General features: G+C 37.5%; 1 protein-coding gene and 1 pseudogene across 1 annotated transcript; both read right to left on the minus strand.

Annotated features, from left to right (window-relative positions):
* Window positions 1-2,996: 2,996 nt before the first annotated feature.
* LOC139723271 (rhodopsin, GQ-coupled-like) lies at window positions 2,997-4,112 on the minus strand. The gene has a single exon (XM_071634528.1). It carries the CDS (start codon window positions 4,110-4,112, stop codon window positions 2,997-2,999), a length of 1,116 nt encoding a protein of 371 aa, XP_071490629.1.
* Window positions 4,113-10,859: 6,747 nt separating this feature from the next.
* On the minus strand, window positions 10,860-26,411 carry LOC139723277 (oxaloacetate tautomerase fahd2, mitochondrial-like; annotated as a pseudogene).
* Between the last annotated feature and the right edge of the window lie 1,544 nt (window positions 26,412-27,955).

The following is a 27,955-nucleotide window of genomic DNA, read 5'->3' on the forward strand; positions in this document are numbered from 1 at the left end:
GTTGCATTTATTTGCTCAGGGAGATTATTCCAAACATCTGGTCCATGGTGTCTAATTGACGTGTGAGCTAAAGTTTTGGTACCTCAAAAATTTCCCTGAGTTTCCTTGTCTTAGTTTGTGTTTCAGGTTGAAGTACCTTTCATATAACTAACACTGTGAGACTTACTCGCCCCAAAGTGCTCTCATGTCATAGTAATCATGCAATAATGGTTTCGTACAATACATGTGTATTGATTCTCGCGGTACCGCGTCGAATCAAACTAACGGCTCGCTCGAATTTTTCAGAGCCCGCTCTGCTCTGGTACGAAACCATTATTGCATGATTACTTCGACATGAGAGCACTTTGGGGCGAGTAAGTCTCACAGTGTTAGTTATATGAAAGGTACTTTAACCTGAAACACAAACTAAGACAAGGAAACTCAGGGACATTTTTGAGGTACCAAAACTTTATATTATCATTAACTTGGGATGTGGAGGTAATAATCTTCGTGGACGCTGGAGTTCACAGTGGGCAGGTTGTGGAACGAGGAAGGGAGGGTATTGGATGTGTGTTTGTACATGAATATTGCGCATTGTAATGTATAATTATCGTTTATATTTTCAGGGATTTCAATCTAGAGAATAACGGTTCAGAGTTTGCAAGATAATGTGAGTTGGCACAAATGCGGAAGGCTGTTTTTTTAGAGAAGGTGGACTGATTGAATATTTGTCTTGTTAGAATATGCCCATACTATATTGCAGTATGTGATGTATGGTAAAAATCAGTGCATTATATGAAATAAAAAGAGACTTTTCTTTCAAAAAATCTTGAAGTTTAAACAATATACATACATTTTTCGATATCATACAACTTATATTGTTTATATGTTCATTCCAGGTAAGATTGGCATCAATAATTAGACCTAGGAATTTTGTAGACTTTTTTTTCTACAAGGGGTAACCCATCAATAGATAAATTACATTTAATATCAGGAGAATGAACATATTTCAAATGTATAAATCGGTTTTATCAATTTTTAAGGATGATTTATTGCATTTGAACCAAGAAGAAACTTTACATAATTCCAAATCAAGTTGGCGGATAAGTGTCTGTGGATCTTTATCTGGGTAGAATATAAAATTTTGTATCATCTGCAAACAATATGTAAGTTAAAATTGATGAAACACTGGTTATATCATTAACAAAGATAAGAAATAAAATCACATGAATGTATGAATGAATACAATGAAAATGATTGGGGAGCTGTTATATTAACTTTTGACACTCTACGTATACTTTATTTCTCTTGACGTTACTGTTCGTTTTGGGCTCATTTTTAAATTGGAAAGTGATATTTTGCTCTTTTTGTAACACAGTTCTCCTTAGGAACAACATTATGAAATACTATTGGCTAAGGTCAATATAATCAGGTATTCCTCTGATTTCACATCTATATACACTGGATTATGTAATATCTCGTATAACAGTAATTTTCGACTATAAAATATTACATTGGTAAAAAAAAAAAATATTCTTGCTGTCCTATCTTGAACGACCCGCCGACCCGGAGTATCTGTGTGGCAGTAAATCAATGCGACAACGTGACAATCTCATGTTGATGTCTATCATGAATGCTTCCTAACAGACAGGAGAGTTTGTAGCAGCTGTTAACCCAGGGTTGGCAACTTTCTGTGATATTCGATCAACTAGACTACACTCATTCAGAATACAGGCATGTATACGTGTAATTATTTCTATACAGGAATTAAAAAAAAAACTTATTTAAGTAATGCGCGATAAAATGAGGCATATTCTTCTATTTTTTACTTTGCACATTACATTTCTGGTAAATATAACACAGATCCGTAGACACAATGACAATAAAACGGGAAATGAAGAAGAAACAGTCAAATCATGGTGATGAAACAAAATAACAAACAAACAAACATAGATCTTAGCAATTGACACAGATATTCGTTATACTGAGTTAACATTTACCTTACAAAATCCTCAAACAATGAAAAGTGAAGCACCCTTCCATTGAATATCTAATGAAACAAGGGAAAAATAATCCCAGCAATTCTCATGATATACATATCACGAAAATTAGGTATCATTTTCTTTTGCTCCATTTGATATTATTGAATTGATTTCAGTCACTATGCCAAATCAAAACTTATCATCTTTTTTTCTCTCTCATTCAGATGTACGGGTAAGGTTGATATATACTCAAAAGCGATCAAAAAGTAGAATTTGTTTTTGAGTAAGATTTTATTTGTCCCGATATCTTGTTTTAATTCAACGCTTGATCAGAAACATAATATTTTGATGTAAAAGTTTCTCAGATATCAAACAGAAGAACATCATGGTATACTTTGAAGTCGTTGAAGAAGATGCTTTGCGGGTTAATGTGAACCGTGTGGGCATATATAGAAGCACAACTATCACAAACTGTTTGCCCTTCGTTACCTTTAGCGGAATGTTTTTACACGTTTGTACATTTCAATCAAATAATCATAGTAATGACAAAAAAAGAGTAAGCAAGAGATAAAACAGGGCAGTTTTAATTCACTTTGCTCGCAGCGGACCATGTCATTATTGTTACCTTGCATTGCAAAAGACCTATTGATATTAACATATAGGCTGAAGTAACAAAACGATTGAACAGTTCTGTCCAAGAATGTTTTAACTAGGCAAGTTCAAACCAGCTGAACTATGTCAATCGAGTTCTGAGCCTTCTTCAAAACATTGCAGTGGTTCCTATTAATCGGTGATTGCTCAGGACTTTATCGCATGTATCTTTACAGCAAGACGATGAAAGTGTATTTTCAATTGATAATCCGTATTTTTGCTGATTGTCAGATGACCGTGTTTCATTCATTCGTCATACTATTTCAGACTAGACAGTGTCGCTATTTGTCCTTGTGCTGGTAGAAGCATTGAGATCAAAGGTAAATTCAATACCCACGGATTTTCCTGTAAATCGGCTGCGTTCCAATAAACACTCAAGCTTGATTAGTCCAGTGCAGTCGAGCTTGATTTGCCGGTGCTTGTATGGGCTCGTGTGTCGCGCGTTCTGAAGCAAATAATGTTCTTGAACGCTTCTTGAAAGTTTGGATGTTTCAACCCGTAGATGATTGGGTTCACGACGCTGTTCGCCGTCGAGATCATCGCTCCGTAGAGCGTCGAAACGCTGGTTCCCTCGATCAGGAAGTTGACTCCGTTGGGCACCATGCAGATGGCGAACACACAAACGACAATGAAGAGGTTCTTCGTGATCTCGACTTCCCTCTTGTTCAAGGAGGCTGTCATGTTATTCTCGTTGGTCGTTTTGACTTTCGTTCCTCCTGATGACACTATGTCTGCTGAAAATTGGCTCCTGAGTTTCCGGTTTTCTCTGAGCACGTAAGCGACAATCAAGACGTAAAAGATACACGTAACAATGAGAACGATGATGATAAAGCTACTTTGCATGAGGACGTAGACACCCCGCAAAGGGTTTGTGTCTGTCACAGAGCAGAGCGAGTAGTATCGGGAATATCCCAGTTCACCAACACCTAAGAGAAGGGGAATAGTCACAATGCAGATGCACGCAACCCAGATAACCAAAACCATAGAAATGATGTTTCTGGATGTGTAAATACCTCCAGTTCCTCTAACAGATTTGGTAATGACATACCAGCGAACAGCAGCAATAAAAGCCAGTGTACTAATACTGACTGCCAAACAAGTAAAGGTAACACCAGTCGTTATAGTGCACACAAGATCAGGGAGTGGATACTCACCCGAGTCGTCGACCAGCCCGATCACGGAAAATGGCAAGAACAGGCAAGTCATGAAATCGGCGATGGCAAGGTTAAAGACGAGAATATTCGTAATCGTCTGAAGTTTCTTGAATCGCAACACGGATACGATCACGAGAGCGTTACCCAACAGGCCTGTTATCGTGATGAGGCAGCAGCACACACCAACCACAAGCCGGTGAGCGAACGGAATACTGTCGCCATCAGCGGAGGCAGCAGGACTTGTCGCCGTCGTTGACAAAATCGTTGCCCATTCGAAAACTGTGCCGTTTTCAGAGATAAAATCGGTCGACACGTTATCGATATCCATGGACGACTCCCGAGTCATGATTGAAATTGACCCTAACAAACTTCCACTTCACTTTGTAATGGAATTCCGCTGTATAATAATAGCGACCTCTTAACAACCGTCCAGTGAAAGGAATGGTCAGTCCTCCAAATAATGATTGACCAAGTGGTCCCCACTTTTATAACGGACAACACGCTCGGTGTGGTGAACGCGCACGCGCTCCGATCAGGGGTATAGCGTCCCAACTCTAAACTCAAAGCAAATTCCTTTTACTATATAACACATTTTGAAAACAGACAAACAACAATAACAAACGCATTTTACGACGAAGATTTTAGATGTTTCTTTCATCTAAAACTTGATGCCAAATCAGCACTATAGTATCAATATATGAGACTGAAAGAAGCGACAATTCTGGCAGAGTAGATGGATTGTAACAAGAACACTGTCTTAGCAAGGATATGTCAGCGTATATTCGCCTGACCGCTTTTTGTGCAGGATTCAGAGCAGGACACAAAAACAGGTATTGACGCCGCGCAATCAAACAGCGATGTTCGTGAGAAGTGTTTGACACTGCGCATGTCAAAATGAAACACTTCACTATAAGCACACACGTAGTCATTTAACAACGAAAATGAGGGAACAACTTTATTTAATCTAATTTTTTAGTGAATACAAACCCTATTAAAGGTCTAATTTGCCCCTGACCCACCCCCGACAGAAGAAAAAAAACCGAGTTAAAGAGTGGGCAAGCATGTTTGATTTACAACTCTTCCACCTGAAGGGAAATGCCAAGAGGGAAAGACTTTTTAGAGAAAAAGGCAACATTCCAAGCACACATCTCATATCACACGTCAAGCAACATTGTTGATCTTGCAGTTATCCTGTACATATCAGACTCACCAGATTCTAGTCATTACACTTCAAGCTATCGTTCGATTATTCAAACACATCGGCATACAAATATAACGCTTACAGTAACCTGCCTATATTTCATTGGATCTATCTGACATTACGGATTTGTTTTTATATGAGTGACAGCGATTTCCGCTTTGATTTCTGTTAATTTTATAATAATACACAAGCAATTATGATATCGAACTGTTGACAGCTAAAACAAATAAAACTTGCTTGTAATTCACAAAAGTGAGCTTTTTTATTCTTCTTCATCTTTTTAGAAATCAAGCTGGCATTTGGTAGGGTTATTTGGCCTGTAATGCTAATTGTTTCAGCATGAATGTGTTTTTTTTAATTGCATGTCCTGGTTATTTCTCCAGTCCTCTTACGTGTAAGGACGATAATTGTATACGCGAGGCTTTAGTTTCATGCTAGTCTATGTACTGTATCCACATGATTTACGAATTTCATTCATGGTGGTACACTTAGTTTGTTAGCTAAGTAAGAACACTTTATTTTCAGATACCACTGCTTGAGTCATGATATGCAGATGTCGAGGAACAGATTTTTGCTGGTTTAATTGATTTTGTAAGAGATGAGTTAGCTTACGTAATACTCCCCAGTTCAGCGCCCTTTGAAACTTCTTTAGTTTTAAACACGTATTGAGAAAAAATGGGGCAAGAATGGGGTGTGGCAAGCTGCTGGTTCTCTTGGATGATTGATCTATTGTTCGAAACAGATGGTAGTCCCTTTTTTTCTGGGTTGGCATGCACTGCGAGTGCAACCTGGTATTTTGGAAGATAATAAGACTCTTGATTCAGTAATTTTGCCAATTTAGTCCAGTAGTTGAATGCGTGGGGTTACGCCCAATTCAATGGAGACTATATTTTGTGGGGGTTAAAATGTAAAGGTGGAAAGATTGGTTCAGCAGTCTGCAGTAACCTGTGAGCGGGTGAGGTCGCTGGTCGGAACCTCTGTCGCATCAGCTCGGGATCGCCCGTGTTGCAACCATTGATAGTTCAGCTAATAGCTGGGCCTGCCCAATCTCATAGGCGCCAGTTTCCATTCAGACTGTGGCGTGTAGAATCCGTAAGACGGCTGTTGAGCCAGGGGCTCTTTTTCCCTGCTTCATGAATAAATGAGCAACAATTACCCATAACATCCCTGATTGAAGACTCCGATTGTACTACCCACGACACTTTCAAACAAAACGGGACAAAAGTTGATAAAAAAAAGAAATAATATCCCAGCTAATGCCATCACAGATGAGTCAATTTTGATTTGCCGTCTGATACCAGACGTAATTATCGAGTGAAGGTATTGGTCAGTTTTAATGGATAGGTCTTAGGCCTACTTTTTTTTTCCCTTTCTTCTTCTTAAGAAGTAGTATGGTTACTGAAAACGTACCATATCACAGCGGCGAATTTTAAATCGTTGATATAGGAAACTTTTACAACAGGGGCGCCGCGGAACGCGTTTTATAGTCTACTGGACGGGGTGGGGGTGGGGGGAGGGATGCTTGTGGTTGGTTGGTATGGTAGCAAAGAACACTACCTCTGAAGCAATCAAGGATGCTGCTGGACTACTACAATGTACGTCTAAATGGAGATTTAGCACGGTTCGTCGGTATATTCTGTACTGATTTCGACACGCAGAATAATTAAAGGCCCAGTATACATGTACTATAGATTAAAGGTTATCTTCTGAAGAAAGTATAACGTGGAACACAAATACACAGTATCTGTTTGTTCTCTGTCAGGCAAGCTAGGCTCATCTTAGAAGGATTAAAATCTCAATGATTGTAATACATGTATCTCAAGTTACTGGACAATCTCAAACAGGCCTGAAAAAAAAAGGCCCCGCCCACAACACCAGCACACCACTCAGTAATCTTTACAAGACACCATTGGCACAACCAAGGCGACGCTTGGTACAGCATCAAAACTTGACATGGCATCACCAAAAGAACCATGTCCACATTCCCAGCCCAGTTTAGTTCGGAAAGAACTGTTCAGGGATTATCTCATCAAGGTTCAAGGTTCCTATGCAAATACAAAAGAGTAGCGGTAGAAAACTGCATGAAGTACTATGACGTCTAATGCGCAGGCGCGATACAAAGCATCACTTTGACATTGGTATCGAGGATGATCAGTTAGAAGTATTTAAAAAGTGACTGTCAGATTCGCCGCTATTGATTATAGGGTTGAATGATCGTCAGTCACGATCAGATTATTCTGTATGACAAGATGAACTCAGAGACAGATAAGAACATTTTCTACTGTTAGGTGTGTATGTTTATGTGTGTGTGTGCGTGTCTGTATGTGCGTGTGTGTATGCGCGTTTATGCGTTTGTTTGAACCTATATTGTGATCACCTCTATCGGTCAAAAATAATTTATACTCCCGAAGTCCAAGGACCTGTCTACGTCACTGTATCACATACACCAAAAGCCTGCATCATGGTCTTTGAACATGCGTGTACATGTAGAAACACGCGCACACACACACACACACACACACAAAATAACATCACTTTTCAACTGAAATCACCATTGGGGCTTATAGTCTTTCACTTCTAATTCTTTGGACCCATGGTGACGTAATTGTGTGTTAGAAATCATCAATTATTTCAACACATGCATCCTCCCAAACCAAAGTTCTGTTTCAGTCTGGCCTACAGCCAATAACTAGCACTCTCTCAAGCACTAGTATAGACAGACAAGCATTCAGCTCTCCAACAGTGATATGAGTGTTTAAAGACTGGTTCTTTTTGCAAATGGAAAAAAAAAAAAGATTAAGCCCATGTCCATCACAGATACAAGAGCGAGAAGAACAAAGCAACAGTTTGCTTCAAAACAAGGTACACATGTATGATTCTGTCTGGCCTTAGCCCAGGCATGTGTATATACACCACATCTTAGAAAATATATAACATCAGCTTACACAAAATAGATCAAAGACGGTTTAAATATACCTGGCCTTGTACAGAAAGATAAACCAAAGATGAAAGTATGGCCAGTGAGACAGCAAGTTATAACTGGTTGCATCTGATTGGATGGAGAACGAGCAGTTCCAGTCACATGACATGTGTCCTTCCTATAGGACTCTGTAAAAGTTTGAAACATAATTTCACTAATTTCACATACTTTTTGTCAAGAAGTGTTTGTTTGTTGTTGTTTTTTTGCAGAAGATCTGTAATGTACTTCACTAAAATGATATCATGTATTATGATCCAGTGATTTACCCCTTTAGTAACCACATTCATGAAATCATCACTTTTAGCCGAGTGTCAATATGAATATTTGTCACATTTTACCAAATATAATACATTTTCCATCAGCATCATCATCACTGATTAAAGAAAATGAAACGGTTCAGGTTTTATCAATATCATCATCTCTATTCAAACATTCATAAAAGATCTAAAGATACGGAATATTGACATTGCTTTGAGCATTTATAAATGAACACTTCTTCTCACCAGATACAAGTATACCACATACATTTCATCAGCTTTTATGTCACATTCAAGCAACTATGATCCATTGGCCATCAGCAATATCAGCAATGATGGAAGAAAATGAAGTTCAAGATTTTATCAATGTCACCTCTATTCAAACAATCATCACACATGACAGATATGAAGATGTCAAATTTTGACATTGCTTTTAGCATAACAAATGAACAGTTCTACTCACCTGATATCATGTACAAAAACTATTGTATATGATTCATCATCTTGTATGTTTTCTTTACCTCCTAAGACAAAAGTGGGAAAGCCATTCTCAAATTCTTAGTTTTTTATTTCCAGTGAATAAAACTGTCATGCAGCATAAGTAAAGAATGAATGGGTGTAATTTGCATGGCTAAACCTGCTATTTTAAAGCAAGTTGAATATGATGTTCCCCTTCTCAGACTAGCTTTTTTGGTACCAATTTGAACAGACATGGTAGGATCTGAAAGGGACAAATGCTTAGTCTCATTTCATTTGCTGTGACAAACTTTGCTTATTATGATGGAATACGAGAGAGACTAATACTATGTTTGTTTGTTACAAGATATGGAATTTTCTGACTGAATATTACAAATTTCTACAAGCTGAATTTATTTTCCACTGTGTCAAGATCTTCTCCTTGATGGGTGACTGTATTTTTGTGGTTCTACTGCCACAATGAGTTAAGTGTCATATCAGGTTGAATCAGTTCAGATTCGATAAGATGTTAAATATAAGACTGTCATAAAAGGCCTCTGAAAATTCAAAATTTTAAGATTAACCATTGAGATGACTAGCTGATAGACATTGCAGTAAAAATGGTTGCACAGACAAGTGAAATACCAAATGCTACCTATTTTGTGGAGATTGTGAGGTTTTAAGTAGTAAGACAACTCCTTGATATGCTGCCAACATGAGCATAAGTATGTTATTGTCACTTTATATGGCTATGTGATATACTTTGACCTTTGTACTACTAGTATTCCAACTTCAGTATGCACATGATTCTTGTATTTGCAGCCTTACTATCAGAGATTCTTTTTTTGGGGGGGGGGGGGGGAGGGGGGGGCAACTTTCCTTTGAACACTTTAATTAAGTGACAATATTGCAACAAAACTTGCACTCACAGCATATCTGCTAAAATTCTGTGGCTTAAACCCACTACATTTTCATAATTGAGTACACCTGTTGGAATAAAGTTGACTCAATTTAGATCTGCTTTCCGGGTCAGAGAATGTATTGATTTCACTACGTATTTAGCTAGCTCACAGTCAATAATGAAATGCTGACTATACCTGTATATTCAACACTGTAGGTAGGACAATAGCTAGTTTAATGCAATGAAACCTCTTTCAAACAGCATGGGGCTTATCACTTATATGGTATGCTAGTAGACACCAGTGTATTTCTGAATCATTTGTTTGCAACTTGCCTACAATGTATATGTTCATTATGATATCAATGATCTTTGACAGATTATATTGGGTATCAGAATTTCTCTGATCTGCATCCAAAGCAAGCAAATTATACTGTCTTGCAAACCACACACTGGCAGTTAATTGACATGTTAGGAAGTAGCTTCAGTGGACTCCCGTTATAAGTCCTTGGGACTGGCAGTTTTCTTTCATCATATCAAAATTTCATTATACAGTGCACTCCTGTTATAACCAACATGGTTATAACGAAATTCCGGTTACAACGAACTAAAAATTCAGGCCGCAAAATTATCCACTCTTTGTTCTTTTGGTTATAACAAACTTTTGATATAATGAAAGAAAGCTGCCGGTCCCAAGGACTTCGTTATAACTGGAGTCCACTGTAACCAAACAAATACACAATAAAAAAAACCACACACACACACGTATAGAGCGAATAATGCTGTAGCCTGAATTTCTACTTGGTCGTAACCAGAATTTCGTTATAAACATGTTTGTTATAACAGGAGTGCATTGTAGTTTAAGAAGACATGGTTAGATCAGCTTGTGGATAGAGTGAGATAGATCCTGATCATTTCCAGTAATTATGAGAGTGTGATTGCACACTATCAAAAAGTACTGTATACGCCGAATATTTCGCGAGGTTTTTATTTTCACGAATTTCGCGAGTCAGGTGCTATTTGCGAAATTAAAGACATGCGAAAATACTGACTCTGATCCTGATGTGAATGTGACGTACGCGTGAACACTTCTCCGTTCAGTACAGGACTCCACCATGAATGCGAATTTAACCACTCGCAAAATCGTCGGGAATTCCCGATTCGCGAAAATTTAGACTCGCGAAATATATAGCGCATACAGTAGCACATCTCTGGAAGGGATTCATTGAAGACTCCTTAGATGGGATGATCAGATTTGATTCCTTTTGAGGCGTGTCATCAGGTCCAGAGGGACTGGACTCTCAGACGATGCGGTTCCTTATAGTTCCAATCTCATCAATTTCACATTCCACAACGTCCCCTCGCTGAAAGAGAGAGAAAAACAGGACGATGATGAAGTGATTTTTTTTCTTCTTTTTTGTAAATGTGACCTGGTAACTGAAAATTCTGCTTTGAACAAATAAAAGAAAAATCTAAATGCTTGTTACTACATGCTTATCACTACAAGGGTACATTCAATAAGAACCTTTCCTTCAGTGCGGCAACAATGGCAAGAAGTATTAGCCAATAAACTACATTGCAAATCAACTGCACACAGTTCATATATGCTGCCCATATAATTAATCTGGTGGTCTGAGGGTGTATATATACAATGATAGCAAAACAAAACAAACTAGAAATGTCGCTATGGCGACTGATGCCTCCGCCATAATGCATGATTCTCCCAATAGGCGTACAGTACAATGTCTTCACATGTGTGATCCATGACAGTTTCACATAACTGGCAAAATATTGATATGACAGGTTTGTCAGAAATGACTTGAATATTCACTTTCCTTGAACTGGGTTTGCTATAATTGTCGAAGAGTGCAGGTGCACATATTTGGGGAATTGAGAATTTTTACTTGAATTCTGACAGACCCTATAAGTTTATGCATTGAGTAATTTCCAAGGTATGAAGAAAGAGTTAATTACAGTACAAAATAGATTTTTTTTTTTCTTTTTTTGGGGGGACGCATGGAAACCTGGCCTTTGACCCTTAACCTCTGACCTTTGACATTCTGGCTGGAAATTTCCTGGAGAATCTCCATTAGGTAATGCATGTATATATTAAGTTTGAAAACTAATAATGCAAGCATTTCATATATTAGTGTATGAGGGAAACAGTAAAATATTGAGGAGTTGACCTTGACCTTTGACCCCATGACTATTGACCTACGACCCCTAAATTCCCTAGATAATCTCTGCCAGTCAGTACATGTGTATGTACCAAGTTCTATGAAGATACATTGAACCATTTGTGAGAAAAGTGATATTACAACATTTTCACCTAACCTTCGACCTTTTGACCTTTGACCTTATGACATGAAACTCTCTCTGGAGAATCTATATGCAGTAGTACATGTCTGCACCAAGTTTCAAGAAAATACCTTAGGGCATTGCATAGATATTGGGGAAATAGCAACATTTTTAGCATTTGACCTTGACCTTTTGACCTTTGACCTCTTGCCAATGTCACTAAAATCTACTCAACTAATTGTCCCATCATACATCATCCTTGGACCAAGTTTGGTGAAAGCTGCTTTATCCAGTTTTGAGTTATCACGTAAACAGATAAATTTCAGGATTTGACCTTGATCTTTGACCTTTGACCTCAGTCCGATTTCACTAAAAAACTAATCAAGTAATTGTCCCATCATACATCATCCTCCGACAAAGTTTGGTGAAATTTGCTCGATCCAGTCTTGAGTTATCGCGTAAACAGATACAATTTCATGATTTGACCTTGACCTTTGACCTTTGACCTTTGGCGGATTTCACCCAAAATCTAATCAACTAATTGCCCCATCATACTTTATACTTGGACCAAGTTTGGTAGAATTCAAGTCAATATTACTCAAGTTATCGCGTAAACGAAAGCGGACGGACGTACGGATGTACGGACGTACAGACGTACGGACGTACGTACGTACGGACGGACAACCCGAAAACATAATGCCTCCGGCACCACTTCGTGGCGGAGGCATAAAAAGGCTTCCGTGCCAGAAAAGTTTGCAGAGTATATCTCGCTGGGGCGACAAGACCTCGAATCTACAAAATCTCCAATGATCACGAGAGCAGAAAAAAAACAAACAAACATGGTTGCCAAAGCACTATATCGAATTGGAGGGCCTTTCCTTTGACATGCCGTGGTGGCTTCATTTCTGGGGTAAGACAGCTAGGATTTGGACAGGACATCACTCAACTGATTATCTGACCATTAATCCACAAAGAGTCATTTTCACCAAAATTTGAGATACAAGGTCTAGTCACCCTAGCCACAATATGCATCACCACTGAAGGTCAAAGTCTACAGGATGTTGATGTTGCGCATACTCACACATCCTGAAGGACTTATGTGTGCATGGTGCCGCATTACAGCAATCAGAAGGATATCAGCACAAAAGGATATTTTATGGTCAAGTACACAATACATTGCAAACTTGTTATTAAAATACCTCTTAATAACCAATCAAGACATGCCGAAGAATAACAGACAAAAACCACGACTGCATCAAGTTTGTTGTGATGAAATAATTCTAGTCACAAGATATCAAAGTAATGAAATCACAGTTTCTTTGTTAATGCTACAAGTATATACGTGTAGTTAATACCTAATGTAGGACAGAGGAAGTGATAGGAAACAGAGGATAACAAGTAATGACTTTTGCAAATCACTTTTTATAGGGAAGACAAAAAAAGGACATTTAATAACTATTCTGACCCAAACTTTGGTCATTGTTTCAGTCTCCCCTAAAGTGGTACTAATCCCTGAGTGTCAAATGTATTTAGAGACTTAAGCTGTATACCATCAAGTGATTTCAGGAAGAGATCTCTGTATTTGGCAGGATGCTGGGAAATGGCTGTAACAATGGAAGTACATACAACACAGGCCATCACCCTCAGTGGGCAGCTAACAGCTGTAAGCCTATTGCATGCAAGCACAAACAGGGTACTCCATTGAAGGTCATTGTATATGAATATGACACATCAAGGGTTCATGCTTTGAATGAATGCAAAATTGCATTTATACCTTCAGGTAGACAGGAGTTGGTTTCTTGAAGACGCCAACACCCGGTGGAGTACCAGTCAATATGATGTCACCAGGAGTCAATGTCACAAACCTTTCATTTCAAAAAGATAGAACAGCAGAGAAAAATGAACAATTATTCAAGGGACTTTATTTTTAATAGAACTTTACAAGGACAGTTCTTTGACATTACATGAAAGGCATTTTTTCACCAAGGATCCTGGAAAAAAACTGAAAAGAAAAGTAATAAAGTAAATCCCTTGTTATAATATTGGAAATGTTTTCCATTAATCACAAGACGTGAATTAGAAGAAAATATAAGGAAAGTAGTGATATTTTGAGGAGTTGACCTTGACCTTTGACCCCCTGACCTTTGAACCATGACCCCCAACTTCCCTAGATAATCACTGCCCATTGGAACAAGCATATATACTAAGTTCCATGAAGATACCTTGAACCATTCGTGAGATATGGAGAAAAACATGAATTTTCAACCTTTTTTTTCACAAAATAACCTGTGACCTTTGACCTTTGACCCCGTGACCCTAAAATCCAAACAAAGTATTATCCCCCCAGGATATACCCTCATACCAAGTTTCATGTAAAACCACCACACGGTTCTTGAGATATCGACAAAAACAAAACGGGACGGACGTACGTACGTACGTACGGACGGACGGACGGACGACCCGAAAACATAATGCCTCCGGCCACTTCGTTGGCGGAGGCATAAAAAGTGCAAAACAACTAATATAGCCCACTCTTAGACCTACACACATATACATGAAATAACATAGCAGATCCGGGAAGGGGAGCAGGACCAAGCCAGCCTGCAGAGTGTGGCCAACTTGGTTTTGACTAGAACCATTTGCACTTCATGGAAATATGACAACAGAGGTTTTTATTGTAATGGCTCCTAAATTCTACACTAGGTATTCTTTTCTGTACACACCTCTCACCTGGCTTCTGAAAAGAAAAGAAAAATACGAAGTTTTACCATCCCCTCTTCACTTATGTTTCGAGGTCAAACCATTAAGTTCTGTAGCTCTCCCCTACATCAATTGTATTCCATTCTTCAGTACTAATATAGTCAGAGTTTAAGCCTACTCTTATCACAAAGGTTGATACTGTAGGCTTGCCACAAGTAGTTAAAATTTATGCATGCAAATTGGATTTTGAATATTGAAATAGTCACATGAGATCACGGAAATTGGACCAGCTTAACCCTAACTTACCTGGGGGGGGGGGCATAATGCCCCCCCCCCCCTTGACGAATTCCGCGACCATTCCACCTCGCAAAATTTTTTGACCGCACCGCTCGCTGACTTTTTACTTTCAAGTGTCGTGCAACTTTTGCAACCAAATTTGTCGCGCCCGGGCATACCGTTCCGAAGCCACGCCCCTTCAAAAAATTGCTCAAAAACGTGATTTTGTGTACAAAGTCAATACAAATTGTGTTTTTTCAATTAATTCATACAAAGATTCATATTTTTAATTCTAAAGGCTGAAATAAGTTCATTTTAGTATAATTATGCTTCTAAAGATGTGTATGACAAATTCTGCTGAAAAAAACAACAAAAACAAAAGTTTGAAAAAACAAGAAAATACATAAAAAATTGATAAAACAATAAAAAACATAAGAAATTAATTTTGGTACAGAAATTTTTTTTACGCACAAATGTTTGGAATGTCACTAGGAATATTTACACCAAAAATCAGCATTCCATAAGCTTTTATAAGCCAATTACAGACGAAAATGAGGGGTTTTTTTGCATATATTTGCATAATTAATTAACTTAAAATAGAAAATGCAAATTTTTTGAAAATTTAACTTAATAGTGTTGTAGATTATATCCGGCTTTATGTTCATGCAAAATTTTGCGGCGATCGCGCGATCAACAGCCGAGATCTGAAGTGGGGGCCATAATTCAAGCTTGATAAATAGCCCAGGTAAGTTAGGGTTAAGTGATGTGAACAAAAATATTCATAAATCTGATTACATGGAATAAGTCTGCTGACTGTTCCAATTGCATCCACAGAAATTTATCTTTGCCAATTAAAGTACATAGCTGCCAACAACTCTGTGTACAATCATGGAGTTACTGTAGCTCCATGGTACAATTAATCAATAATTTTTTTATGAACACTTCTATTATTGGGTTGTTTTGCTTAGAAATACATATCATAATTTTTTAATGACTAATACGCAGAATTTTAGGAGGCTAAAAGAGCAGTCACATGTGAAATTACTAGTATAGGAGTAATTACCAAATGTAACTGATAGTTGGCAGCTATGTAAGTGGAGTAACTTGCTTGCTGTAGCTAACCTTGATATGAACTCTACAAGTGCTGGTGTCTTGAAGACGAGTTGGTCTGTGTTGCTGTCCTGCATCGTCTCCCCATTCACCCTACATCTTATCCCAAGCTTGTGGGGGTCTGCATGGCCAGTGGGGTGGAAGAGAATTACACAGTGATCATTCCAGGGGGAGCTGGATAGCCAGGAAAACAACTGAGTGGAACTCTTGCATATATCATTTCTTATCATAACATGACAAAATACAACATTATAAAGTCATATATCGTCGCTGAATCCACGAACCGGCACAACCGACCAAAATCGAGTTAATTTTCGATTTTGAGATTTTTGCATATTATGATAGTATATACCGAGTTCTACAACCTGACAAATTTTTGAACCTCAATCTCAAGTAATTACGTAATAATAACGACTATGCCACTTCGTGAAAACTCCGACTAGTCGGTCTGGATTTTCACGAAGTGGCACTATAGCGTGCGTACACGCCGGATGTCATCAAAAATCACTGATCTGTCAAACGTCCTCGTACGCGCTCGTCCAAAATGGCTGCGCCCAGAGCAGCGGAAACCAGACAGATGAAATCGGTAAAGTTACATATCGCTCTGTATTGATAGTTAAATTATTCGAATTTGTCACCTTATTGTATGTAGATTTGTGAATAAGGAATTAGAATATCCAAAGAGTGTAAATATGTACTCTAACAGGTCACAATGACTTAGTTTGGCTCTGTCCTAGCTTCGTGCTCTACGTTTGCAGTCCCACAGCTATTATTCGGTGTAAGTGAAGAATAGGGAAAGCGGTTCGAACTAGAGTCAAATGAACTCGTCTCACATTTGTATCGAATTTGTAACGCACTAAATGGTGATATATTGTATAATTTTATTGTTGCCTGTAATACGAGCTCAAGTATGTAATGCTACGGCCTACTTCTTCCCAGGTAAATTAGCTCTCTTACTCACTCTGAATCTTCCAGGAATTATCTACAGTTCGTCTAGATCTAATGTAGATAGTTAACTGTGTTACAGTGTTAAATTATTGATAGTGATCTTGACTGCCTTTACCTGTCCAGGTTACTGTGATGTTATGTCGCTGATTACCCTTGAAGTCTCAATGGGGGGAAAATGATTTAAAGCTACTTATGCTAAAATCTAAATGAGAAAGGTCTTCCTCTAAATTGGGGGCGAGGCGTTACGAACAACAATAAGGTTTGATAATGTTGTCGTGAATATCATACACGTGTACCAGCAAATTTGATTTGGATAGACAGCAAGCAAAAACATATTTGTTACGCAACGTTAATGCTCAGCACCTGAATTCATAAATTGTTATATCATGCTATAGGCCTAAATGTAAACATTATAAACATGTACCTGGCAAGTAATTTTGCCTTAGTTTGTGATATTTGCTTGTTTTGATCTTCTACAATTGATGGTTCTTTGAAACACAGTGTTTTTTTTTGGGGGGGGGAGGCATGAAGGATTCAGAGCTGTGCAAATTGTAAAAATCGACCATAGTGATGTTCTCAAACTTCAGATTCTAATAAGCCATATAATGTAGACCTGAAAAGGAGGTGGGGAAGGGGGCAGTGTGATGTTTTCGAAATTTGTGCCTCATATTGATGATCTTACAGAATTGTAAGTAGTGATGGATTTTCATGTAACTGACATCTTGCATTCATCTTCCATTCCAAACAGATATTGAGGCATTTGTGTGGACAACGCAACAACTTGCAGACTGGACTTAAATGAGTGATGTTCTTCGATGATGGGCTGCTTTACAAAATTGTACTCCAAACCGCATTCCTGTAGATTTCTACCATCATCACAAGCTTGAACAAGAACCGTAAGTTACATTACTATCTGACAAGGATTTAGACAGACCAGTGTGTAATACTAGTACACAGTGCAGGCATACGACTAATAATTTGACTTTTCACATATCGTACTGAAATGATTATGTATCTTACTCTTTTTTTTTTTTAAATTACAACTGTATTTGTAGTTTTGATGGACGTGAAGCACTGACATAACATGGGATCCGACATTTTGACATCTAATTACCTGCAGTCATGCTGCATTTTGGTATAAAGGCAATGCTGTCTCTCAATCTGATCTTGATATGGTACTGGTATGCATTTCTTCAGTGTCATGTATCTTTCACTTCTGTTTTAATTGTAGTTGTGTGTGTTTTTTATGTTTGCTGTGTGGTTTTTTTTTTTTTTTTTTGGGGGGGGGGGAGGGACAATGGAGATGGGGAATGAGCAGCTCTCTGTACTGATATGCGATACCATCAGCTCTGCAAAAGTCAATGGCACATACGGTATGACAAATACTTGGCAAAGACAAGGAAAATGAAAGGTCTCAATATAAATTCAAAGCTTCATTAATATTAATGTTGTTGGTTTTTTTTTACTTTGTACACTCAGAAGTCAAATGTTGTAATAGTCTGAGACTTTACTTACATGGTGTTGACTATGTCACTGATTTTCACTTGTGATGTTCTGCTTTCTTTATTCTTTGTCTTATTCTTTACTTCAGTTCTGCCCCTGATTCTAGTCAACAATGTATTCATTCACCATTTCGTCTGGCTTAGCATCCTCTTCCTACTGCACTCAAAGGTTACATTGTGCACTGAGCTAAAGGTGAGCAAGATATAAACAGCAATCAGTGCAGCACCTACTCATGTAGTATTGGGTTTTATTTTGTCATAGATATTGCTCAAAAAATCCAGTGTCAATGGACAATTAGGAGTTATCCTAGTATAGTCTTGTTATGTACATTATCACATTGATTAAAACTTATAATTCAACAGAATTGCATTAGCACTTTTGAGCAAAACATTACCAAAGTGTTGATATGAAAGGAACATTATATGATTATTTTCTCAGGCAAATCAATATAGTTTTACAGATGTGGAAAATTGATTAAGTAGTATGTTATGACTGTTGTCTCAAATGTCATCATTCCCCTCTGCAATATAGAAGTAACATTGTCGTGAAAAACAATTGTTCATCTTTGCATATAGGGAGAGAAGCTGATGACAACTGTCTACTGGATATGTCGAAGTGGAGAAAGGAAAGAGAAACCCGGAACAGCTTCAAATGACTAGGGTGGCTGAGCTGAACATCTGCACCAAAGTCCAAGCCATGGATCATTACGGAAGGAGAGCATAGCAATATTTCACTACAATCACAGAGTTGCTCCAGACAGCACTCAGCGAACTTTTCACAAACGTGTGTGAGTGATGAATGGGCAGTCAGGTTCTGGCAGAACATTACCTCGATGTTCTGCTTAATGTCCTATTTAATGACTTTGGGTTGTGTGTGTGCAGAAATGGGGGGGGGGGGGGGTAGTGGGATTATAAAATCATTTTAATAATAATAATTATAATGATAATAATAGCAATAATAATGATACTACTACTACTACTAATAATAATAATGATAATAATAATAGTGATGGAAATAACGATGATATTAATAATAATAATAATATAAATGATAATAAAAGTAATAATAACAATAATCAACAGTGCTTATATATAGCACATAGAACATTCTGTATTATGTCCCTATGTGCTCAAGGATAAAAATGATCACACAAAAACATACAATTGCAATAACAATAATACCTTGTTTCATGTTAAGACTGTAATGAAGACATTCCCAAGGCAGACTTAGATTAAGATTTGTAAATTAGTTTAAATTCTGGGGTAGATTATACCATATGGTAGAGACATGATGAGCAAATATGTATGTTGTTGCTTTTTTATTCAGCATAACAAATAAGTCCCTGCCTTTTGAACAACGGTTTCTCTCTGGTGTGTCTGCTATTCAAAGTAGTTCTCTCAAATAGTGTGTATTCAAAAGTTAATATCAACATTTTGTACTGAATATGAATTTTGACTTTAAGCCAGTGCAAGCTTCTTAGAACCAGTGAAGTTTGTGTTAATGTATATTATATATATTTCGTTTTAAATTTGAACACTACTTTTGCAGCAGAGTCTGGGATAGCTTGTTATCTCTGTATCTGTTTGACTGACAATCCACAAACTAATTAATGATGAAATCGACATGTCAAATGAAGAAATCATGAACTGAACGTACTGCTATGTGTTTATCAATGGAGTCTCAAATTTTCCAAATGTTGTATGTGAAAGAATCAAGGGGACATTAAGGGACATTAATCCTATGTACTGTATCTTACACTGTCACTTTTTTCACTGGCATTACTCGTGATAACCATCAATCCATGGGTCTCTCCATGCAGCTTTGTCACAATGATGCCATCCTCAATTTCCACTGTAGTATGCTTCCATTCTCTTTGGCTTAACAGTGCTTTTCACAGCAAAAACTATATAAGTATCAAAATCCATATAAAATGTATTTTCTTTTACTTTTTTGTGAAGCAGCTCACCTATCATACTATTCATTTTGTCTCCATTAGCCAGGCCGCCATTAGGCCAACCCCGTTAACGATTCTCAGTATTTTTTAATCATGCGTACCCCCAGCACCTGGGACACCCACAGCAGACATTAACCAAAGTCAGGACCAAGCTTCAAGTCAAGTTGTGCGAGTTAGAAAGGTATTAGGAGACTGCAAGAGGGTTATAAGCAATTGGATGCTTACATTTCCTCTGCTTGCTCTGCAACTCGAGGAGAATGAATAATAAACTCTGACAGAAAATGTTTTATTGGATGATACGTGTACTGCAGTACACATCCATATTCTTGCAGTCTGTGTCCACATCAGGACTTACAGCATGGCCGTCATTATCTATATCTTTTTATATTGAATATTGTTGTGGATTTCATTTTTCAAAGAAAAAATGAAGAATTGCAGGTCTGATACGTTAACAGTCTACTTGTAAACATGTACAGTGCCAGAAAAAAAAAAACAGTCACCTTGTTTCATGGTGTCAATATTATTTACAGATATATGTGCAGAAAATTATATACAGAAATATTTGTGAAGTAAAGAACCACAGAAATATAAAAACATGAAAAATTTGATTGCGTTAACGAATCTGAATGTGGAAAGTGTGATACTCGAAGAGATATCAAAACTGATAATTTCCACGTAAGTTTATAGTAAAAATATCAGGTAGAAATTCATCTCTATGAAATCTTTTTAAAAGAACATTACTTGTGTAGATAACTCTGTAAAGTGTTTAACAATACAGTGCATCTTTGTACTGTTTGGAAATGTTTGCTTTGAAGAGGTTGGACTTTATTTCTCCAATTAGAATAAATCATACTTAAACAACAGTAAAGTTTAAGAGGCAAAACTTGTCATTAATTCGTGTATAGGGAATATCCAGTAACTGATTTTGGAGTAAGAAACGAGATTGATATTATGACGATTTGGAATGAAAATGAAATTTCTTTCTGCCAGAGAGCTGAAAGCTGCGAGAACAATACATTTTTATAATCAATTCCGAAAAAGTAGAGATGGCTAGTATTTAATTTGATGATAAGAAAAAAAAAGATTCCTTCTTTTTTGGGGGTGAGAACTGGATATAAGAAATACTAATACTAAGCAATATTTTATTCTATGAAGGTAAAGGAATATCGTGTAAAGGTACAATGTAATGTATTTCTATTTCATTGTGGTATGGGTTCCTGGAAATTGTCTTGTTCATTAGAACATGTATGTCAAGATTTCTTTCATTACGGGAAATATAGTTACTTTAAATTATGATTGAATGAACTACTGTCTCATTTCAACAGCTTCTGATTTAACAGCAGTTTTGCTTATTATATTTTTCGTTACGGAATACCTGGTACCATAGTAATGCACTTTGAATTTGGCTGAAAATGAAATGTGGAAATCCGTTTAATGAAATGTACAACCTATGATACTTGGAAACAATACAACATAATTATAGTAATGAATATATGTTCAAACAATTATTTTTCCTAGATTTCTTTTTTCTTCAGTTCTGCACGAATTAAATGTTGAATATAATCTAATAAAAATAAATGTCATTTGTTAAAAAGGAATGTGTATTTCTTCCTTTAATGAATGATTGAACATAATACAGGACTTGTGAGAGTGCTTGAAAATGTCATTATTTCTCGAAAAAGACAAGTGTAGAGGATGATGATGATGATGATGAAAGAAACAAAAAAAAAGTAAAGATCTAAACATGAAGCTCCATGATCGAAATAAGAACTACTAATCTACAATACTTTTATCAACGGATATTAGATTTACAATGCCAAGAGCACAGAGTGCTAGGATTACTAGAAGAGCTAATTGTGATTTAAACTTTTCTTAGTGAAATAACCTTAACCAGAGATAAATTTGACAGCCATGTGCCGTTTCGTGAATTTATTGGGTGCTGTTCGTTATTCCGAAGGTTCGCTATTCCGAAGGTTCGTTATTCCGAAGGTTCGTTAATCGTGAAACACACAAATTCCCTATACCTAGACGTTTGTTAATCCGAAAATGAAATAGGGTTCGATAATCCGAACATTTGGGGCGTTATTCCGAAGGTTCGTTAACCCGAAAATGAAATAGGGTTCGCTATTCCGAAGGCTCGTTTATCCGAAAATGAAATAGGGTTCTTTATTCCGAAGGTTTTAATCCGAAATGATAGGGTATAGGGTCCGTAACGAACCTTCGGAATAACGAGTTTTGTTTCATTTTCGGAATAACGAACCTTCGGAATAACGAACCTTATTTCATTTTCGAATTAATGAACCTTCGGACCAAAGAACCTTCGGAATAACGAACCTTCGGAATAACGAGCTGTAACCAATTTATTTTGCGGAGAATCCTGAACGCTATGTGCGGCACAAGAGCAGTGTGCCGGTTCGTGGATTTATTTTGCGGTAAATCCTGAACATCATGTGCGACACTAAGCGCTGTGTGCCGGTTCGTGGATTTATTTTGCGGAGAATCCTGAACGCGATGTGCGACACTAAGCACTGTGTGCCGGTTCGTGGATTTTTTCGGACCTAGTCTGGAGTTTTCACAAAACGACACACAACTTTATAGCCTTACTGTGTGCATATTTTACATCACTGGGAAAATTGTTATGTATAGCAAGAAAGAGCAGATTCTTCTCGTACGTCACATTGAAATTTGTTGAAAATCAATTCCATTAACATATCTTACTAATAGTTTGAAAAAACAGAAATCTTTAAATGCGATTTACTCGAAATGTACTTCGCGCACCGGCGGTGCGCGTGTGCCGGTTCGTGGATTCAGCGACGATATGTATACCACGATAAATTTTTACAAAAGGATCATTAAATGTGACCTTCCTATACCTATTTGCCATCATTTTGACTTAATCTCATCATATGCACATTTCCTGGACACATAGACAGACACAAAACTTTAACCCACTGAGGAAGAGTCCCGAGTATACTCGGGCAGGTGTCTAGATGGGAAATGCATGTTGTGGCAAAATCAAACCGTCCTCAACGGGTTAAAAGACTTTACTGACTGTCAGAAATAGCTGGTTGCTAACGTAGAGTCTTTTATGGAATAGTTTCTTTTAATCTCACTTATACCAACAATACTGACAAAGAAATCATGACCTTGTCCTGACAAAACTGGAAACTTTGAATTTACCTCTTATGTTATATTTGAGAAAGATTATACGGAATTGGTTATATTAATTAAATCTGCACAAAATCAGAAAACAAAAGTAAAACATTTGACAATTTGACAGAGAAAGATTAACTTTTGTCTTTCGAAGAGTGTTGGCAATTTAAAAATGAATCAAAAATTATGCAATTAAAGGGTTATGATAAATCTGCGAAAAAAATAACCATTACACGCAAATTAGGGGTCAAATGGAAGTGAATTTTGTTCTACGCCACCTCATGAATAATAAAAAATATAACAAGAGACCAGTGGGTCTAGCTCTCAGCTGAACAATACGCTTTACCTAATGGCATTTCACATGAGGCAAACTATTAAGACAAATATCAAGAGTTTGGGGAGTGCTGCAAACCAATTAGGCAGCACCCTCCTAATGTCCAGTATTTGGGCCACTCTACGGTTACCCCTATAGGGCATCACCACTATTTTTTTTTTTCAAATCTTAAAATGAATTTCTTCCCCACACTGATGATTCCTACCAAGTTTGGTCATGTACTTCTTCATGTGTTTGTGCATCTGTCTGTTTGTCTGTCTGTCTTTATGTGTGCTAATCTGTCTTAGCATTTGTTTTTATTTGTCTATATACAACGTATGTACATTGACTGGCACTGGACAGTGTTACCTGAGAGGGCATCCTTAGTGACCACAGCTGGACCTAGAGGACAGAAGCAGTCCATGGTTTTTCCCAGAAGCCATTGTTTTCCATTCTTATACATCTGCCAGTCCCTAGCACTGACATCATGGGCCACAGTATAACCAAAGACATGTTCCATTGCCTCAGATTCCTTAGGGGGGAAAAATTTCAGGTTACGTTAATTTTATAAATGATGATTCTATACACAATGCTACAACATTAAGTAGGCTTCGATAAACAGAGTACGTCGGTACTGGTAATAGAAAAATAAACAGAACAGCGGTTTCATCAAATCTGGATCAGAAATAACAAATTTATGGATATTTTTCAAATAGAAGTCCAACTGTCATTATAAATTAGTACATTGGTAATAGTAGCAGCTACAGGCATACATTTATAACTGTGAGATTCAAACTAACATGATACAAGAATCTGCCCGTACTTTATAGATAAGATTCAATAAACATTCAAAAATATGAATGCATTCTTGTGTATTTCATCTGAAAGAGAGAGGCACAGAGAAAGAAAGTGATTTAACTGCAATTTTAGGTCAAATAAAGATATCAAGAGAAACACAGCAACTGTCATATGTTTCTTATCCAAGCAGCTTAATCAACCTTCTCAGTAGTCTATAGAGCTATTCCGCAAAATTCATAGCACACAACCAAGGCTATCATTGTGCAAAATGTTCTGGTCAATCTCACCTTGATCTTCTTTCCTCCTTTGCCGATGACCACGGTCAGTTCAACTTCCCAGTCGAGAGCCTCTGTGATATCAGGGTAGCAGACATCGTCCTCTGGCCCAACAATTGAACTGGCAAACTTGCTGAAGATAATTGGCTCTGTGGGTATGGGTTGGTTTTGCTCTGTGCAGTGGTCAACGTAGTTCATTCCGATACAGATAACTTTCTGAGGATTGGTGATGGGTGAAAGTAGCTTGACACTCTCCCTCTTCACGACACGACTTGTTGCTGAGCCAGTGATACTAATCAAGTTAATCAACACAGAAGTAGACAAACTTATAATACTCTTAAAGGTAAGCATTTATGAAAGGACATACAGACAACTCCCCCCCCCCCCCAATAAAAAAAACCAAACAAACAAACAAACAAACAGGGGAAATAAATAATGAAAATTAATAATTCAGTAAACAAGGAAAGAAATCATCACTTTCATGTAGATTTTAGCTTAGAATCTCAATTAGATGATCAAATTCAATTTGCGAGACAAACAGAAACTTGGAATTCATATGTAAATTAACTGTTGATGCAAGACTTCAAGAAATCAATCACTCTCTTGAATAATATTGATTTGTTGATTCAGATACTCTAATGATCTGTGACAGCAATAACATGAATTACGTTTCTATCGGCTTCAAATTGAAATGCAAAGTCATAAGAACATTTGATACAGTGAAAACGCATACTTCATAGTTAACATTTCATATTAATTATCCATAATAATATTCTTCAGGGGCGGATCCAGGGAGGACCGCAACCGGCGCACGCCCCCCTTTATTTTTTGTTGAAACAAAAGAAATAAAAAGAAAAAAATGGGGGGAGGGGTGCATGCGCCCCCCATTTAATTTTGTAAACGCGCCCCCTCTTTACGGAATTCCTGGATCTGCCCCTGTTCTTTATGACAACCTCCCCCCCACAAAACCCAAGGGATATTTACAAACAGGACAAAATAAGGTTAAAAACAAATTGTAGAGGTACCTGGTATGAGAACACATGAGAACAATAAGTTAAAATATAAATCCAAAAAATTATTGTGAGTAGGCCCTAGGGCCCGGCCGAGGCCTAGTATAATCAAGTCATTCTTTACTCTAGAACTGCAAAGAGCAAAAATACAGTACTTAATCAAATACTGCACAATCACCCTACTGCACTCCGCACTTACCTTTCTGCCTTTTTCATAAGGTTTTCTCCTCCATTTAAGAACTGAACCATCGTGTCTGGCATGGATTCATCGGAGCCGCTCAAATCCACCAAGTCGCCGCCGGGCTTCACCTCCACACCCAGCCAACACTTCCCCGACTCTTCGAATTGAACGAACCGCATACCTCCCGCTGAACTGGGCGACAAGGTTATTGGTGACGTTGAAAAGGAGAAAATGTTGTGTTCCCTTAAATTCTTATATTGGAATCGGTAATAGAGACACCTATGAAACAATCTTACGTTACGTGCTAGCATTTCTACAGTCTAGGAGGATAACTGTAAATTAAATCACTATTTTACGCTTGACTGCCGGTTAACCCTCGCATTCCCAGTCCTCCCAGTCCCAGGCACGCTAACTTTTGTTATTGTCGATGCCGCGCGCCGCGCGCGTGTCGCCAATCATCGCTCGAAAAATCTCCGAGGGTACCACAGGTACCAAACGAAGTATTCACCTGTCATACTTTGACTGGTAGTTCCCAAACACGGCCTATAGTGCCAACATTATAATCGTTCACTGTGCAATTCAACCAAGCCAAACATACCCGTCGCGTCGATGTATACATTCAGAGTTTGTTTTTATCTACATGTAACTGCTGAAATATGAGAAGCCACACGGCAATAAACTTTCAAAGCAAAACAATGGAAATGACTCCTCACAGATTTTAAACATAAAAATATGCATTTAGTCACCTGTTAACAGTATATTAATGAGACAGTCTTAGTTCTGCAGAATCCAGCTACCAGCTTCAGCGCCACAAGTGCTGTTTTCTGTTGGAGCGATCTATGAACGAACGGTGCATGATTAGAACAGACAAACAAAAAGTGGGCGTAGCCCATGGAGCTATAGGCCCACTGTATGATTAGGGTCTATACTTATAAAGTAAAATCCCATGGAGCTCAACTAGTTTAAACCAAAGTTCAGATACAGATGGCGTTCAGACCGTTATTGGTTGCTCAATTTTCTCCAGATATCAATTCCGCAGGGCTCGACACTAGCAGTGGCCAATAAAATTGATGTCGGGCTTTTTTGGTGGCCCGATCAACTAATGGTTCAAAATATTCTAAATGGATTGTTATGTTCCCATTCTTGGCCACCCATATTTCAAATCTAATGTTTTAGTGGGATCGAGTTCGGGCTGCCAAAGAAAAAAAAAATAGAGTCGAGAACTGTTGTATCTATAAATGTTAGCCAGAATTACCAATTCGATCGAGATGAGCTACAAAAATCAAATGATAAATAATTATATTAGTAACAACACAAATACATTTATAGTGCATTTTAATACATATGCCTGTCCAAATGTCCTTTACAATGAGATCATTATAATGAAACAAATTAGTTTTTAGATGTTTTGAAGATGAGGAGGTGTAAATGCAGAGAGTTCCTAGAGTAGTTGATTCCACTGCTTCGGAGCAGCAGATGAAAATGCCATGCATCGTGGAATGGCATGGGTCAGTCATGTGATACTTTGTGAAGAGCAGAGGGTTGACGGATTTATAAGTTCAGATTGTTTTATTTTATGTTTCGAATAAAATATTGTGTTGAGATCTAGTGTTCCCTTTTTGTTACGATGCACTCTATATGGATATTCTAGCTGTACTTGATTGTAGACATCATATTTCATATTTCGTCATGCAACTCATGATTAGTAATTGTAATTCAGTTTGTTTGATGTATGGTAATTGAAACTTTTAAACATGTATACTGTTTTTATGACCAGCTGGTGTCTATCAATGTTATCATTTAATTGCTAGAAAACTACTACATAATTCCAGCTGTTTTTATCATGATTTTTTTTTTAATTTTGTAATATTTACTAAA

The sequence above is a fragment of the Diadema antillarum genome, unplaced genomic scaffold, assembly GCF_040938485.1.
Source record: "Diadema antillarum isolate AM-2024a unplaced genomic scaffold, OU_Dant_1.0 scf00000184, whole genome shotgun sequence".
Taxonomy (NCBI): Eukaryota; Metazoa; Echinodermata; class Echinoidea; order Diadematoida; family Diadematidae; genus Diadema; species Diadema antillarum.